Source organism: Anabrus simplex, chromosome 1 (assembly GCF_040414725.1).
Source record: "Anabrus simplex isolate iqAnaSimp1 chromosome 1, ASM4041472v1, whole genome shotgun sequence".
In the NCBI taxonomy this organism is placed as follows: Eukaryota; Metazoa; Arthropoda; class Insecta; order Orthoptera; family Tettigoniidae; genus Anabrus; species Anabrus simplex.
In genome coordinates, this window is record NC_090265.1 from 498,733,088 (window position 1) to 498,749,633 (window position 16,546).

The 16,546-nt window shown below is 37.5% G+C and overlaps 1 protein-coding gene across 1 annotated transcript in view; it reads right to left on the reverse strand.

The window, feature by feature from the left end:
- Positions 1-4,654: 4,654 nt before the first annotated feature.
- The window catches only part of mtTFB2 (mitochondrial transcription factor B2), an 89,421-nt gene continuing 77,529 nt past the window's right edge, over positions 4,655-16,546 (reverse strand). The window contains exons 6-7 of the mRNA XM_067135359.2: positions 8,426-8,583; positions 4,655-5,012 (exon numbers count right to left, since the gene is read on the reverse strand). Of these exons, the coding sequence (XP_066991460.2) occupies positions 4,712-5,012; positions 8,426-8,583 (459 nt within the window). The 3' untranslated portion in view covers positions 4,655-4,711. The remainder of the gene's footprint in view (positions 5,013-8,425; positions 8,584-16,546) is intronic.

Sequence of the window (16,546 nt, forward strand, 5' to 3'; positions counted from 1 at the left end):
TACTAGCATATTTCTTATGCGGTATATTATAATTTGTTGATGCTATACAATCTTTTGGATATAAATAGTTAAAACGTTGTCAAGTCCTTGTAGTTGTTGCAAAATGCTAATTAAGCATCTAGTTTAGTTAAAATCAATCTCTTAAATTTTTTTACAGCTGCTTAGACCTTAAGGGCATACAGTTTTTTCTTGGCCAATTGTACATTCTCGTTAATAACATACATTAAAACAAATTCACCTAATGTCATATTTGAAACATTAAACATATTTGTGCTTGGTATGGAGATTCATTGCAGTACAAGTTTTTAGTAAAATCTATCTCTTAAAAATTACAGCTGCTTTAGACATTAAGGGTATTCAGTGTTTCTTGGCCAATTATTCAATTTAGTTATTGACATGCATTAAAATAAATTCAGCTAATGTCATTTTGAAACATTAAACATTTTTATATTTGGTATGGAGGTCCATTGTAGTTAAGGTAATTAGCGTAAAAACAGTTCCTCGTAAAATGAATGTTAGCGAACTATAAAATGGGGTTCACTCTGCCTTGGTAAAATGTGAAGTTAAATGACAATCCTTTGTGAATACAATGGTGTTTAATAATATTAATGTGCGTTTATAGTCTATATTTTGATTGTAGTGTCCTTAATTATGGATAGACTTGATAATAGTAGACTGGTAGACCGTTTTTCTTGAAAAACATTATGTTCAAAGGATTTGAGATTCTAGAAATATCTTGATCCAAGACGGACCTAAAAGAAGGAACATATTACGTATTAGCGTAACAGAAACTGAGATAAGGAAAACACTTTTGTTTATAAGCTGAAACTCGCCTTAAGCACCAAGTTGTCACGAGTAAAGCCGGAGAGGAACTGCCTTCCTAAATACACACAATACACAAAATAGTTTAAGAGTATGGTTCAATATGTATATACATATATTTTCAAATTTTGTTATTATAGATTTGTATAAAGCCTTGTTAACAATTTTCCTTTGGCTGATAATGGCAAATACATATGCCGAAACCAGTCCCTAATAAATCTAATAAATATGTGATGTATTAATGATGTCACACTGTTGTAGTATTGAATAGGTGGAAACAATTACCCTCACTCCCTAATGTGAATCTGGATTGAATACGGACTAAAAATGTTTTTGACATTAAATCACAGAACCTTGTCCGAATTGGTCACCTTCCTGGACAACATTTGGCATGTACTGCCCACCATGGCATCTCCATACACGTTGACATCTATCACACTGTGTCAGGGGAAATCTGGACTCGTGTGTGAACAACACAGGTCTCCATTGGAGAAGTTGCCAGTGGGTACGGGCAAACAGAAGGCGAGCTGCGTGATGTTGCTGCGTTAAATGGGGCACTCGAACAGGACGTCTGGGTCATAAGGACACTTCTCTTAACCTGTTCCTTACTATCTGGTCAGACACCGTGACTCCAGTGACCCTCCTGAGGTCTTGTTGCACTTCTCTGGCAGTTGCTGAATGACGCCGCAACGCACAGATGATCAGATATTGGTCATCCTGTGGGGTTGTCATGTGTCCATGAACTTGTCCAACCCTCCTTCTAAACTGTCCTGTCTCAATGTAGTGATTCCACAAGCGTTGAATAGCTGATGGAGAGACATTGAGATCCACAGCAACACGACGAAAAGTCCATCCTTCTTGGATCAAAGTGATGGCCCTTGCGTCTTGAACCTTGTTAAGATGTCTCATGGGATGTGCTGGTTTACATACAACATGCTCAAATGACCACAATAGTCTGTGTACCTCACAACGACACACCGCTATTCACTTTGTTTTGAGGGGTCACCTGACAGTTTAATGCATGGCTACGCCTACAGATGGAGTATAACTTCGATTTGACATACCCTGAGTAGCTAAGGTCTCAAGGTGTGCTATACAACCATTAGAACCCCTTCCACCCAATTAACGTTCACATACCAGACGTTACAGAACATGTTCCCCTAATTTTTTTGATCTGCGTATAATTAATTGGTTCATACTGAGGAAACAACATGTCAATTTAGTGGTGGTATATAAAATTAAATCAGCAGTGGGTTTGAACTTCCCCCTTAGAAACTAAACTGGCATGTTTTTCCTTGATAAAAACCCAAAATAAAAACCATTAAATTTCTTCAAGGTGGGAAGTTTTTGAATGAACACAATTCATTTTGAATATGAACCAAATTAGTTATTTTATAACTACTATTATACTAATTATATTAAAACACATGCAACATTTTTATAAATGGAAAAATTAAATGTTTTCATCATTAACAATTCGACATCCTTGTCTCTCATTACACTTTTAATTCCCATTCTATCAACATCATACCTGCCAACATTACAAAGCCAAAAATCAGGAGATTTAGAGATGAAAATCAGGAAAAATCGGGAGGAATCAGGAGATACAATTGCTCAAAACTGCTTATTCTACATATCTTGCGCAATACAGGAGTACTATGGTACCGTATATTATAACACTTATTATCTCAAAACACGACTGTTGTTATATGAGGCTCACAGGAAGTATGTGAGTGAGATAATCGGTCTCTGATAAGCCTACCGAAAATAGTATGAACTCATGCTCCAGACGTGTGAATCAGTCATGCGCTTAGATGCCATTACTTAGAAAATGCATAGATTAATATACTGCATCTCGCGCCGGCACGATTATGAGAAGCGCAATATTATTTTTATCAAGTAATAAATTAAAACTCGCCAGAATTGTCTCCAAATGGCTCCTAAATCATTAGGAAATTCTATCACTAAATTACTAAAACAGACTCCAAATCTAGCGACTAGTCTCTAGAATCGACTAGACTGATGCGAACGAACAGGAACATAACACGCGAGAACGAGAGATTGGCAGTCGATATACGCGTCGCGATACACAGGTTTCAATAAACATCGCACATTCGTGCGCATTTCTCGTATTAATAAACGTCAATATTTTTCATTTCAAAGAGGCCAATGAGCAAAGAACTTCGGCCACTTGCGTACAAAGCTGAAATGGTGGGATTTGAAAACAAATGATTAAAGTTCACTAAAATAAGTTAAAATCGGGAGAAATATTAGAACAATCGGGAGGCGGGAAAAACTGTCGAAAATCGGGAGTCACCCGCCTAAATTGGGAAAGTTGGCAGGTATGCAACATGAATACCAGCTGGATGACATCAAAGTCATAGCATTAATGGTTGGCATTAGAGGAACCATGTCCGCCTCTGTGGTGTAGTGGTTAGCGTGATTAGCTGCCACCCCCGGAGGCCCGGGTTCGATTCCCGGCTCTGCCACGAAATTTTGAAAAGTGGTATGAGGGCTGGAACGGGGTCCACTCAGCCTCGGGAGGTCAAATGAGTAGAGGTGGGTTCGATTCCCACCTCAGCCATCCTGGAAGTGGTTTTCCGTGGTTTCCCACTTCTCCTCCAGGCGAATGCCGGGATGGTACCTAACTTAAGGCCACGGCCGCTTCCTTCCCTCTTCCTTGCCTATCCCTTCCAATCTTCCCATCCCTCCACAAGGTCCCTGTTCAGCATAGCAGGTGAGGCCGCCTGGGCGAGGTACTGGTCATACTCCCCAGTTGGATCCCCCGACCAAGAGTCTGAAGCTCCAGGACACTGCCCTTGAGGCGGTAGAGGTGGGATCCCTCGCTAAGTCCGAGGGAAAAACCGAACCTGGAGGGTAAACAGATGATGATGATGATGATTAGAGGAACCATTCCTCTCTTTTTCATCCAGTTCTGCAAATCATTTAATATCATTTAATATCAATCAGGCATTAATAGAAGAAATTGCAGTGACTGCCTTGAAATATTCCATCCATATCCTGAAGAACCATATCTCCCAAACTTTTTAATACAGCAACATACAATCTTTTTGTATACTTTGTCTGCAGGGGCAATCTCCAGCTGGAAAAGAAAGAAAGAAAGAAAGAAAGAAAGAAAGAAAGAAAGAAAGAAAGAAAGAAAGAAAGAAAAGTATACTAGTTACCTATCTTTTGTTCAAAACATTAAGGGGAAAAAAAATAGAACATAGTGAAGTAATATATTTTATAATTATTGTGTTCTTTCATATTATAATGCACAAGCAGACACTACACTATTGTTACATGAGTCCGCTACGTGACACTCTAATAAACAACTGTGTCTTGATGCTCAATTGCTAGCATACAATGTACTGACCCCATCCTCTGCCTGCTTTTCCTTGAGTTGCATGATTTAAGGTACCTAATTGAACTGTAAGCAAGTTTTCTGTTCTGTTTAATCTTTGATTTTAGTAGAGATTGAAACCATCAGGCTTTCTTTTTTTATTTAAAAAGAGCATATATTATTGTTAGTTTTAGGAAATCACTCGACAACTCCTATACTGTTGGCATATTTCAAAATATGTCGTTGTACAGTCTATGGAAGCCAAATAAATGAATGAATGTCCAGCATTTGAAAATTTTTAGTTGGTAACTCTAAACAACTGACCCTCAGAACTACAAACTTAGTTTCATGCTTTCAACTTATTTATATTTGATTGTGACGTCAGAGTCTGAAGAACTGTGTAAGCAGAAGGGTAATTCAAATTAATTCCTATAAATGCAGATGACAATATTAGTTTAATGAACCGATGATCAACTGATTAAATGAAAATACTGACAAATTCATTTATTTAAAACAGTTATAAATTAACTACACATACAAGAAAAGCTACATTCTTTCTGGTAATATGCAATTGGATGTTGCAGATTCTGCATCCTCTTCTGCATTACTCGACTGCAAATTGTCTATATCACTTTCAGCAATATCTTTCTCAACATCTTCAGCTGACTGCTCCATTTTGAGAAACATTGTCTCCATTGATGCAAGGAAAGGACTATGTGGATATTCTGGCCAACTGGAGAATTCGTGGAACAATGAAAGTACTTCTTCAGGTGTTAAATCCCCAAACTGTGTAAATATATTCATACCTTGCAACACCAGTCGAGAACCACATCCAGGTATCCAGCGCCTGAAATAAAATCACAAGACAATCTAACAAGATCTTTATATGTAATTGTAAGCTTCCAGTGATGAACTACAGGATTATACTTTAAAATGTCAGTGTTATTAAAATGAAAATTATGGAATTAATTTAAAGTTCTGAATATGGTATATCCCTTTCTCTCCTTTAAAATAGCTCAATAACCACATTTTTACTGCTAGTTTAAAAGTTATTTGTAAGTGAAAATATATTTTTAAATAAAATCATAATTTTGTTTGTACACTTAACATTTCTTCTCCATACTTTGTATTTATCTTGGATTAGGTATAAAATTAAAAACAGGTTCAGTTCAATTTCTGTCTGTCTCGACATCATGGGAAAGCGTCTGAACAGAATTTCTCGAAACATGGTGTTTAAGTTTTAAGTTCAGAGATATATACACTGTCTGATTAGTATACAGTGGCACAGCATTATTAAAGGGGACAAAATAGGAAGGAAAAATTTCAAATTTCTGCATCAATATTAGCTGTAATGAAACACTGTGCACATAATAAAAGTTGTGCAAAATATAATTTCAATTTGCACATTTTATGTTTCATGTATTTATACTGTGCAAGGAATAATGGCAATACAGTATTTGCTATTATTATATTTTTCACAAACTTCCAAATACAGTAAATAATAATAATAATAATAATAATAATAATAATAATAATAATAATAATAATAATAATAATAATAATAATAATAATAACAGAAAATTTTTATCTGATATGTTTACTGTATGAGCTATATATAATACTGGAGATATTCATGAATTTAGATTTTTATTATTAAGTCCATAAAAGGCGAGCATCACTGACGTGGAAATAATGTTCAGTCATCATAGTACAGAACTAACTGGTGATGGTTGCTGTCATAATTGCTGCAAAACAATGTAGTCTCTAGTCCCTCATCATCAGGAAAATAATGAAGACGATTATGGATATGAAGAAAAATTTGCAGGAATGGTCACTTGGAAGCATTAAGATGAAAGGAAATATTGAGGGTGAGGTTGATAGCCCTCAATGACGGGGTGTATATGTATGGTCAAATTATACTGTGTATAGTTCCAAGACATTTGTCTATTTCACACAACGTCACATGATCTCAAAGAGTCCTTGCTACTGGAGAAGCAGACGTAGGCGATGTTTGTACAGAGCATCCTCATACTATGTAAGTCTAGATGACAAGCAGAGCAGAGGTGCACCACAGATTATGATTAAAGTTAACGTCCAGGTGGCTGTCCACCAGGAAATATCATGGAGAAAGGGTGGTATAGAAATCCATATGCAGCTAGAACAGGTGTACGGTGTAATCTTACGAGTATATGGTTTGGCGATGGTGTTAACAGTGCCATCCAGGCAAACAGACAAGCAGAGGTGAACATGCACATTCCACAATTCATCCCAACAAATTGGTGATTGGGAATATACATTGCATTAGCAATGAAGATCTAATGTGCTTGAGTTTATCACAAACTGCAACATCTTGGATTACCACAAACTGGCATTATGGTAGGTATCGCAGCAACTGACTTCTGATCACAAATACAGTTTACAACATCTCCAGTATCACAAGCAGGAAGGCAAACAATGTGTGCCTTGCACTGTGATAAGAAAATGAGAACTGGGTCTACCATCACACCCCAGAGAAAATACACCCTTCTATGTAGTAGAAAAACCACAGTTCACTGGTCAAAAAGAAAAGTAAAGCAATTCCTTTGCCAAGAATTAGTTCAAAGCTATCCTGTCTGCCAGCAAAATCCTCCTAATGGTGCTTTAGGATGAAGAAGGGTTGTTGGTCTTCCTTCATGTTAGAATGGTGAATCCCACCAGGTAGAGTGAAGCTGACAAGGCTGAAAGACACCTTTGACCTACAGGTGTTCTGCTTCTTAATGACAATGATAGACTACATTGTGGAAAGGTTCAGTTGAAAATGCATTCCTTACAGTTGTGATACTGAATCTGTAATACTCTTGTTTGTTTTACGGTCTGGATGTAATTTAAGAAGATAACGAGAGAGAGACATACACACACTCACTCACTCTCTCTCTCACTCACTCTCTCTCGCTCACTCTGACAGGGTCACAAAACCCTTAGAACCCATTTATAAGGGTCCTTTCCCTGTTATAACAAGACAAGAGAAATACTTCACCATCAAGATCAAGGGGGGGAACTTGCTAATCTGTATAGTTTATGATAGTGAGAACAGACTCTGAACATAAATACAAAAATAAAACACAAATAATACGATAGTTCAGAATAAAATACTGATAATGTCAAATCAATCAATCAATCAATCAATCAATCAATCAATCAATCAATCCTGATCTGCATTTAGGGCAGTCGCCCAGGTGGCAGATTCCCTATCTGTTGTTTTCCTAGCCTTTTCTTAAATGATTTCAATGACATTGGAAATTTACTGAACATCTCCCTTGGTAAGTTATTCCAATCCCTAACTCCCCTTCCTATCAATGAATATTTGCCCCAATTTGTCCTCTTGTATTCCAACTTTATCTTCATATTGTGATCTTTCCTACTTTAAAAGACGCCACTCAAACTCATTCGTCTACTAATGTCATTCCACGCCATTTCTCTGCTGACAACTCGGAACATTTATTGTTGTTTTTATTATTATTATTATTATTATTATTATTATTATTATTATTATTATTACTACGACTGAGTGACAAAAGTAGCATCCTCATTTCAGCTGCATGGGCTTTCTGTTTCTGTATTCTGGTAATTTGCCAATATTCTGTCCCATATAGCAGCACAGGTCTATGGTCTTGCAAATTTAACTTGAGGTAAACAAGCAATTTGCCTGTCACAAGAAAAAACCTGTAACTTGTCCCTATTACATTCGAGTGGCACTGGCCCTCTGTTGCTTATCTGTTAAGGTACTACAGTCAGAAGTCAAATATGATACAAGGTAGTAAAAATCAGACACTTCCTATTCTTCATAATATTATATAACAGCTTCAGACCTTTTCTTAACTCCTGAGTAAATAGTTTTCGTTTTATCTTCTCTTTATAAGTACCCACTTTCTTAAATTGTTTTTCTTTTCCTGTACTTCGGTCTTGTTCTTCTATTTTCAGTCTTTGCTGAATTCCATTCTCTTTACAGGATCTTCCTATAATTCATTCACTTTGTCATCTCTTTCTGTCTTACCTTTCTCGATGTTCTACTATGTACTATTTCTGCTCTGCTGACAAGAAGTGTGTTTTTAAAATAACCAAAACTAACTACAGAAATAACTGCCTTATGTTACTAAAAGTAAAAAAAAGACCAACCAAGGAACACGGTGGAGAGGGAACTTCAGCACTATATCACTGGTTAATCATAAACAGATGTCAGGTAACAAGAACTGCATGCTGTAATGGACACATTATACTTACTCCAAGTCTGGAATAACTCTATTTCTTCTCTTCAGAAAGTGATGGCGGACAAAATACCAGAGGGGCTGGAGTTTTTCCACTGGCACAACTGTATCATACAAATCCCGTCTAGGAACAATTTTCACTACATATAAGTACTCTGGATCTATATCTTTAACCTGTAACAGAATAAGATTGGTGACAGTTAAATATATATAGCATTCTGCTATCTGCTAGGATATACATACAGTAGATCTAATACTAAGTGGATCTGTGAAGAACTTCAATGCTTACTGGTTTATACCTTTCACCAATTCCAGGCAATTTAATTTTACAACTTCTAGATAATTTCTCGTGTAAAATACATGAGACACCAACATTCTGTTACAAGATATTAGAATCATTCCGTATTGACGGTTTTCACTTTACAAAGGTAAATAATTGAGTGTATCCCCCTATTCAATACATCATATATTCCAACATTAGATGGAGTAATTAAATTCAAACATGTTTCGGCTTGTTTGAGCCATCTTCAGTGAGAAAAAGGGGGAGGGGTTGAAATAGTTTACATAATACAAGCTAAAAAAAGCCAAAATACATAAATGAAGAAACAAATGAAAAAGCAAAAGAGAGACATGACGGAAACAAAATTGGCAACAATATACAATATTTACATCAACATGTGGAGTAAAAGAAAAAACTCGCTGCGATAAAATACAGTAGAAACAGGGGTTAATACAAAACATAATTGAAACTTAAAACTGTGTTAACCTAAGAAGAAAAGAAATGAAAACAAATTATACAGATGGAAATGAACAATAAGTGCACATAGTGAGGTTGCGGACCTCCTAGTTTGCAAAATATTGGTTTTATAACAATTCAAAACAGGATGAAATCACTATGTCGAAAATTCAGGTCAAAAGTCTGTCTTTGTGGAAACACTTTCACATCGAATGGCTAGGAGGGGAACGGGAGCGAAAAAGTTTGAGAAACCAAGCCTGAGATAATGTGCGGGCGAAATGCCTATGACGAGTGATGGAAATACGCTGATGAAATTTAAAACTTTACAACAGCAGCATTCTCAATGTCTTCTCAATCTAGCGGTCCCATTCTTCATTATTGTTTTATAATATTGGCTGGTTGGTTTGCCTTATTATAAAAGGTCGGAAGGGCCACGAAATAAAACTGAGAGACTGTGTTAGAAGAGATGACAGATGCATGGTAAACTGTAAGTGGCCTAGTGAGAACTGTCAATGAAGTTCCAATCTGTAATGGGAAAAAAATGAGGTTGTGTGAGAAACTTCGGCTAATAAAAAGTGTGAAATGGGTGTAAAGAAAGCTTTAAACTTACAGTGTTTAGAAGGTGGTTGTCCTCTCAAATGGCCTGGCCTTCTCAAAGTAACGGTCTTATTCGCACGATCGAGTCTATTGTTGGCTCAACTGTGTTTGTGAGGATGGAAGGAACAGAGGGGGAAGGGGTGGTGCAGGGCCTATGGGGAGAGAGTGGGGAGGGGGGAGTGGTGATTAGTTGGAGAGATGGAGGTGTTTTTTTTTTATATTATGGAAGTTCTGACAAATATATGGAATGAATGTTTCAAGTAGAATGTGCTTTTTTTTTTGTTGACTTCATTTAAATTGTGAGAGGGGTTCATAAACTGATCTAAATCGATGTGGATGCTCTCGAGAACATTGAGCAAGGTGCCTTTTTGCTCATAATGCAAGATCTTAAGATCTTTATCTAAGATCTTTATCTATTGAAGTGTATTCATGGCTGGATGCTTTATGATGTTCACTCATAGCTGAAAAACTATTATATTTGAGAGCGTTGCAATGTTCGGCGTATCTTATGACCAAATTGCGGTCTGTTTAACTAATATAGCTGGAATTACAGGATTGGCATTCTAATTTGTAAACTCCGGAGTTCAAATATTTATTATTAATGTTGTTATTGTTATTGTTGACAGTGTGTAGATTGAAAATGAGTTTGGAGTTGGTGTGGGAGGTTCTATATGCTATTTTGATGTTGTGTTTTTCAAAAATATTAGAAATTTGGTAAATGCTACTACTATTGAAAGTGAATGTGGAAAACTTGTCTTCAGAAGTGGAATCTTTTTCTAGGGTAGTCTTGGGCCTGCTCTTATATCTATTGATGATTCTGCTGACGAAGTTTCTACTGAAACCATTGTGTTCTGCAATACTGTAAATAGTATTAATTTATTTTCTGTAATTCTTGTGAGATAAAGGAACAGTTAATGCTCTGAGTACCATGCTATTGTAAGCTGCTTTTTATGTATGTCTGGGTGCACAGAGGTTTGATGGACAGTATTGATGGTGTGGGTGGGTTTCTTGTATATATTGAAGAATAAAGTGTTGTTGCTGTTGCGCATGATGGTTAAGTTCAGGTAATTAAGGGCATTATTGTTTTCTGACGCTATGGTGAATTTTATATGTGGGTCAATGGAGTTGAGAAGTTCAAGTACTGTGTTGCTGTTAGTAACGCGGGAGTCTAAAATGACAAACTTGTCATCTACAAAGCATGTTCAGTGTTGAATGCCGTTAATCTTACCAATGACGTGAGAATGCTCTAAATGATTGATGTAGATATCCGCAAGGATTCCTGAAACTGGTGACCCCACGGGAAGACATATCTGTTGGTAGATGCCATTGTTGAAAGGGAAGAAATTGTTTAATGTTAACTTCAGAATCCGAATAAATTCATCTATTTCACCTATACTTAAATTGCTGAATTTGGAAAGATTGTTCTTGATCAATTGTACGGTGTTATTATCGGGAACATTGGCATACATGTTAGTAATATCATAAGAATGAAGAATGTGGTGTTTGGATAAATTAACGTGTTTAATCTTGTTGCAAAATTCTATAGAGTTCTTTACTGATGTATTGGCTTGACTTGAGGAATTTGTGAATGAACCGAGATGCGTCATAGGTCGGACTGTTTCTGAAATTGATAATAGGTCTTATGGGGATGTCTGCTTTATGGATCTTGGGTAGCGCTTTTGCTGTGGGAAGCTTTGTATTCATAATAATCATTTTGGGTTTTTCAACGTCATTATCAGAAACGAAACATTCTTAATGATGGTTTTTAGGTCTCTTTGTATTTTATTAGCTGGATCTTTTTTAGAGGTTATGAAGTTGTTGTCTGCAAAAAATGTGTGTGCTCCAACTAGCCTACGCAGTGGCTTCCACAGTAGCACTAGCCATGCATCTTGGTGGGTGTGCTATTTACTAACTGATGAGCCCAACTTAGCACGCTGGGGCGAAACGCTGGCAACCAGGAATGAGTTAGCTGGAAAATGTATAATGTCCAATAACGGACCATTTATATTGGTATTATAAATTTACTCATTCGGAACAAATATTTCAGGCTATCTATGGGAATCAACATCTATATTATCTGTTGGCCAGGCAGGCACCAATTGTTTGGTAATGAGACTAAGTTTCTCATAATGCACTGGCACTGCTGGTGGCTCCAACTAGCCTACGCAGTGGCCTCCACAGTATGTACTAGCCATGCGTCTTGGTGGGTGTGCTATTTACCAACTGATGAGCCCAACTTAGCACACTGGGGTGAAACGCTGGCAACCAAGAATGAGTTAGCTGGAAAATTTACAATGTCCATCAACTATATTGGTATTATTTACTCATTCGGGACACATATTTCAGGTTCCCTGTGGGAGTTAACATCTATATCAGCTACACAAATGGTTAAATAATTTGTTTGTTCATTAGCAAAATGATACCGTCATACAGCATTATAATGACTGCAACATTTCATTATGTAACAATATTGTTAAATATAATGTTTGGGGAAAGTTTGCAGTGTTCTCATGTGAATAAACCATATAGATCTCATTTAATGGCCATTTAAAATTATAGAACATCAAACAATAGCATAAATTAATTCTCAACTACGGACATGCATTCTGTATGACCATGGAAGAAAAATGAACTAGTCCTTTTCTTAAGGTTATGTTAAATATAATACTTGTTCCTGGTCTGTCTGTGCATCTGTTATAACATAATGGTTCTTTCTATCCGTGCTTGTTTCACGGGTTCATGTGGGTTAGTGTCGTGCAAAACACGCTCTATGCTCGGTTCATATTTGGCGAGTATGGCTATGACCGAGCCTCGCTTCTCACAGGCGAAGCGAGCTATGTTCGTTCGAACTTGCCCCTTCATACTCGCTCCTTCACGGGCTGTTTCAGGCACAGGTAGAAGTGCTCGCTTCCTCTCGTTCTTGTTTAGCCGTACTCTGTTGTTTGTTTCGCGCACCTTTATATATGGAAACATTCGCTTTTGCCTCAATGGTGGACTTATGACTGAGCATGTAACTGTCAATAATTAAACTCGTATTTTTAGACTGTGATTCTATAACATACTGAACTCGGGCGGCCTCGTACATATAGGTAAGCATTACTGAAAAACAATGTAGTAAATATCACTCCTGTCGGAGAAATGGTTAATAAATTTCACGTTCTACCACGTGTATTCCTCCTGCTTAAAAACAGACTGTAACATCATATAGAGACTATTCCACGTCGTCATTACTTCTTGCTGTACCGTTGTTTGAAGCTGGGCAGCAAGACCGCTTTTTGCAGGTACCTCACTACTGTCTTTGTGGCGTTTATTGTGTTTGCAGATACTGGAACATCTTTCATAAGAAATCTCATGTCATCGAATACGTGCTCAAGTGAGCAGTGCAGCATCACAAGGCATACGTCTATGTTCTTCGAAAGCTGTCTTTATGTTTGAAACCTGATCTGTTACAAAAAACATGTCTTCAAAATCACTGAGGAATGTTTAACTCGGACATTCTTTCGTGAACTTCCTCAATTATACTTGCGCTTGTTTTCTTTGTATTTGGAACTTTTGTAGTAAAAACCACATTACTGATCAGCTTCCACTCTCTGTCTATATATTGCGTAGTCAGCGTCAGATAATGGGTTTGGATGTATTAGTCAGTCCACATATCAGCAGTAGCCGAGCAACATTTGTCGTGTATAGCAGAAATAATCAGCAGCATTATTTCGCTTCGTATTTCATCTGCCTTTGCTTGGACGTTTATACTGACGGTGGAAGGATGCGGTAACACATCAACAATATCAACTTTTCCAAAATTAGCACCGATATTAATCAGTTCTTGCCCTAATTCTTTAATGCCTTCTCCGGCAACAGTGTTATACTTTCGGAAATCTTTGGCACACATGAAATCAGACGCGCTAGTTATGGTTTGCTTTGTAATGTCGGGAAATACTTGGCGAGAAAGGGTTAATGAATTTCACGTGCTACCACGTGAAATTTGCAAATGTGTTTCTTTTTAAATGAGTTGTACCGGGTTTATACGTTAACAGTGCATTGCACATTTCACAGGAAACGTACCCTGTCTGCTGACTATCTGCGGTGACCACAAGCAGGAACCTCTTCCAAACATCAGAACTGAGCCCATCTCTCTTGATTAGTTCATATTCACTGCCTTAAATTTTAGCCATAACGCAGTCTGTCGATTCACGTGCCATGGTGAACTTCAGCTCAAAACAAAAGGGTAACTCAACCATTCCTTCGCCCTTTTATAGCTCCGAATTCCCGGGCTTTGTTGTATGTAAACAAGGGATTCCCTATATCTGGAAAAAACTACATTGCTTGCAAAGTCAGTAAGGCAAGCAAGGACATCCTGCCTAGTCAGCAAGCTTCGCTCTGAACATGACCTATCGAACGAATTGGAGCAAACTTGGGCATTTTAGCTTACACGTTCCACTCATGCGTGATACTGGTTATATATGCAGCCAGGCACATGATGTTCTGTCTTGGTTACCCGTCTCAAGTTCGAACAATGCACGACACTAATGTGGGCTACCCAGAATGAATTAATAGGTGCTCATGATTCCTGCTGTCTTCTAGCCCATAACCACATCTCGTTATATTACCCCAGATTAGGCAAAGGGACGAATATTTCTCAGAATTGTAGGAAGTGTGGCTGGTTACATAAAACTAGACTGCAAGGGGCAAGTGGGTAACCCGGTATATAAGAAACGTACAAGTCCAGTAATACTACCTTGTGGAACATCCCCCTCTTTATCATTAAAGGATCGCATAAATAAAAATAAAAAAAGCTTCATCTACTCTTATTCTCTTAGATCTATTTTGTAGAAATTTAGCCACCCATTGGATCACTTTTGTCTATTTCAGTAGTTTTAATTTTCATCAGTATTCTCCCATGATCTACCCTGTCAAAAGCCTTGGATAGGTCAATAGCAATGCAGACTATCTGACCCCCTGAATCCAAAATATCTGCTATATTTTGCTGGAATCCTACAAGTAGAGTTTCAAGTTAAGCAGAAAATACGTATCAGGACCCAAAGAAATCTAACTTTTACAATCAAGTTAGAAATCGAATTTGGGACAGCAAAATACCCCAGAGACAAGTTTACTGTAAGTGACCAATGGTGGTTAGAATCGGGTTTTCAGAATTAAAACAGGCCCAGATCTCTTCCCATGCATTTATCATGTCTTTGGTCTGTTGAAGGGTATGCGTTTCACCAATGATAGCAGTTCATGCTGTGGAAGAGAGGTTCTACCAACAACCAATGTCTTTCTTTGATGAGGGTACAGAGAAACTTGTTCATTAGGATAGGCACCTGAATGGTGAGGGTGATTATTTGTAAAATCATCAAACTGTCATCAATATGCAGTTGTTATAACATACAGTAAAACCTCATTAATTCGAAGTCGTTGGGACGCAAAGATCAAACTTTGAATTACGTAACTTTGAATTAACCGCCAACATGTACTTCGGAAACGCCAACCCTTGCGGCGTCACAATATATTCTAAGACCCATTACTGCATGCAATTAACCTCTCAAATTAAGCTCTCAAATGCCATGGAAAGAAACTATTTCCAAAATGTATCCAACAAGGTGCATTTATAGTATTCAAATAACACACTTGGATAACTCACCGGCAAACATAACCTCATGCAATGAAATCAAAAGAAAGAAAACATGATTCAAAGACGAGGAGAAATCTATACAGGCTCCCCTGTGCAAGTGCTTTATTCATAGGATTACTGTACTGTATGCATTTTAGATGCCTTGTGCTTGCACGGAAAGTACCCGATGCCCTTAAGACTTCGCGGCTTATCAAACTTTCCTATGACGAGGGAAGAAAATCTATCGCTTCCGTCCACATTACAACAGTACAGTGACTATACTTGTACGATTTCCTGCCATGACACTTCTAAGACCCATTAATGCATGCAATCGCCTTGATTCTCAGTTTAAATTTTTCAAATGCCATGGAAAACACCATTTCAGAAATTTATCCAACAAGGTGCATATACATTATTCAAATAATGCACTTGTATAAAACAATAACAATTGTCATCAATTCTACCTCTCCGCACACTGCCTGCTACGTGATATTGTGGCGTTCCTTAAAACGCCAAATACAAAATAATTACAATTCCACGCAATGAAAGGAAGAAAAACACGAGGAAAAATTATACTGGCTCCCCTGTGCAAATGCTTTATCTTTTGGATTACTGTACTGTCTGCATTTCTAGATGCCTTGTACTGGTATGGAAAGTGCCCGACGCCCTTAAAACATTTTCGAACTTTCCTATGACAGGGGAAGGAAGTCTCTAGCTTCTGTGTGCACTGCATAGCTACACAGAACATTTCCCGGCTGGCAATTCTCTCCTTTAAAACCATAAGTCCGTTTAGCCTCAGCATTTAAAAAAACTAAAACAAACAAATAATGCAGTTTCATCGGCACTGACAATATTATTTGGTGCATACTAATTGATTATAGGCTATAAGCCACACTTTTTCGCTAACTGTCAGCATTGCCAGTGTTCACGGATTCTACCTCTCCGCACACTGCCTGCTATGTGATATTGTGGCGTTCCTTAAAACGCCAAATACAAAATAATTACAATTCCGCTCAAACATAGAAGATACGAGCAGATACGAAGCAAACTGTAGACACGCCAAAGTAGGTGAAAGTGCGCAAAGTTACCCCTTCATGTTCCAGAAGATGCGTTCTTTCATGACGCGAAGAAAATTTGAATTTAAATTACTCTGTAAAATTCCCTTTTTTTTTTTTTTTTTTTATAATGTAAAGGCA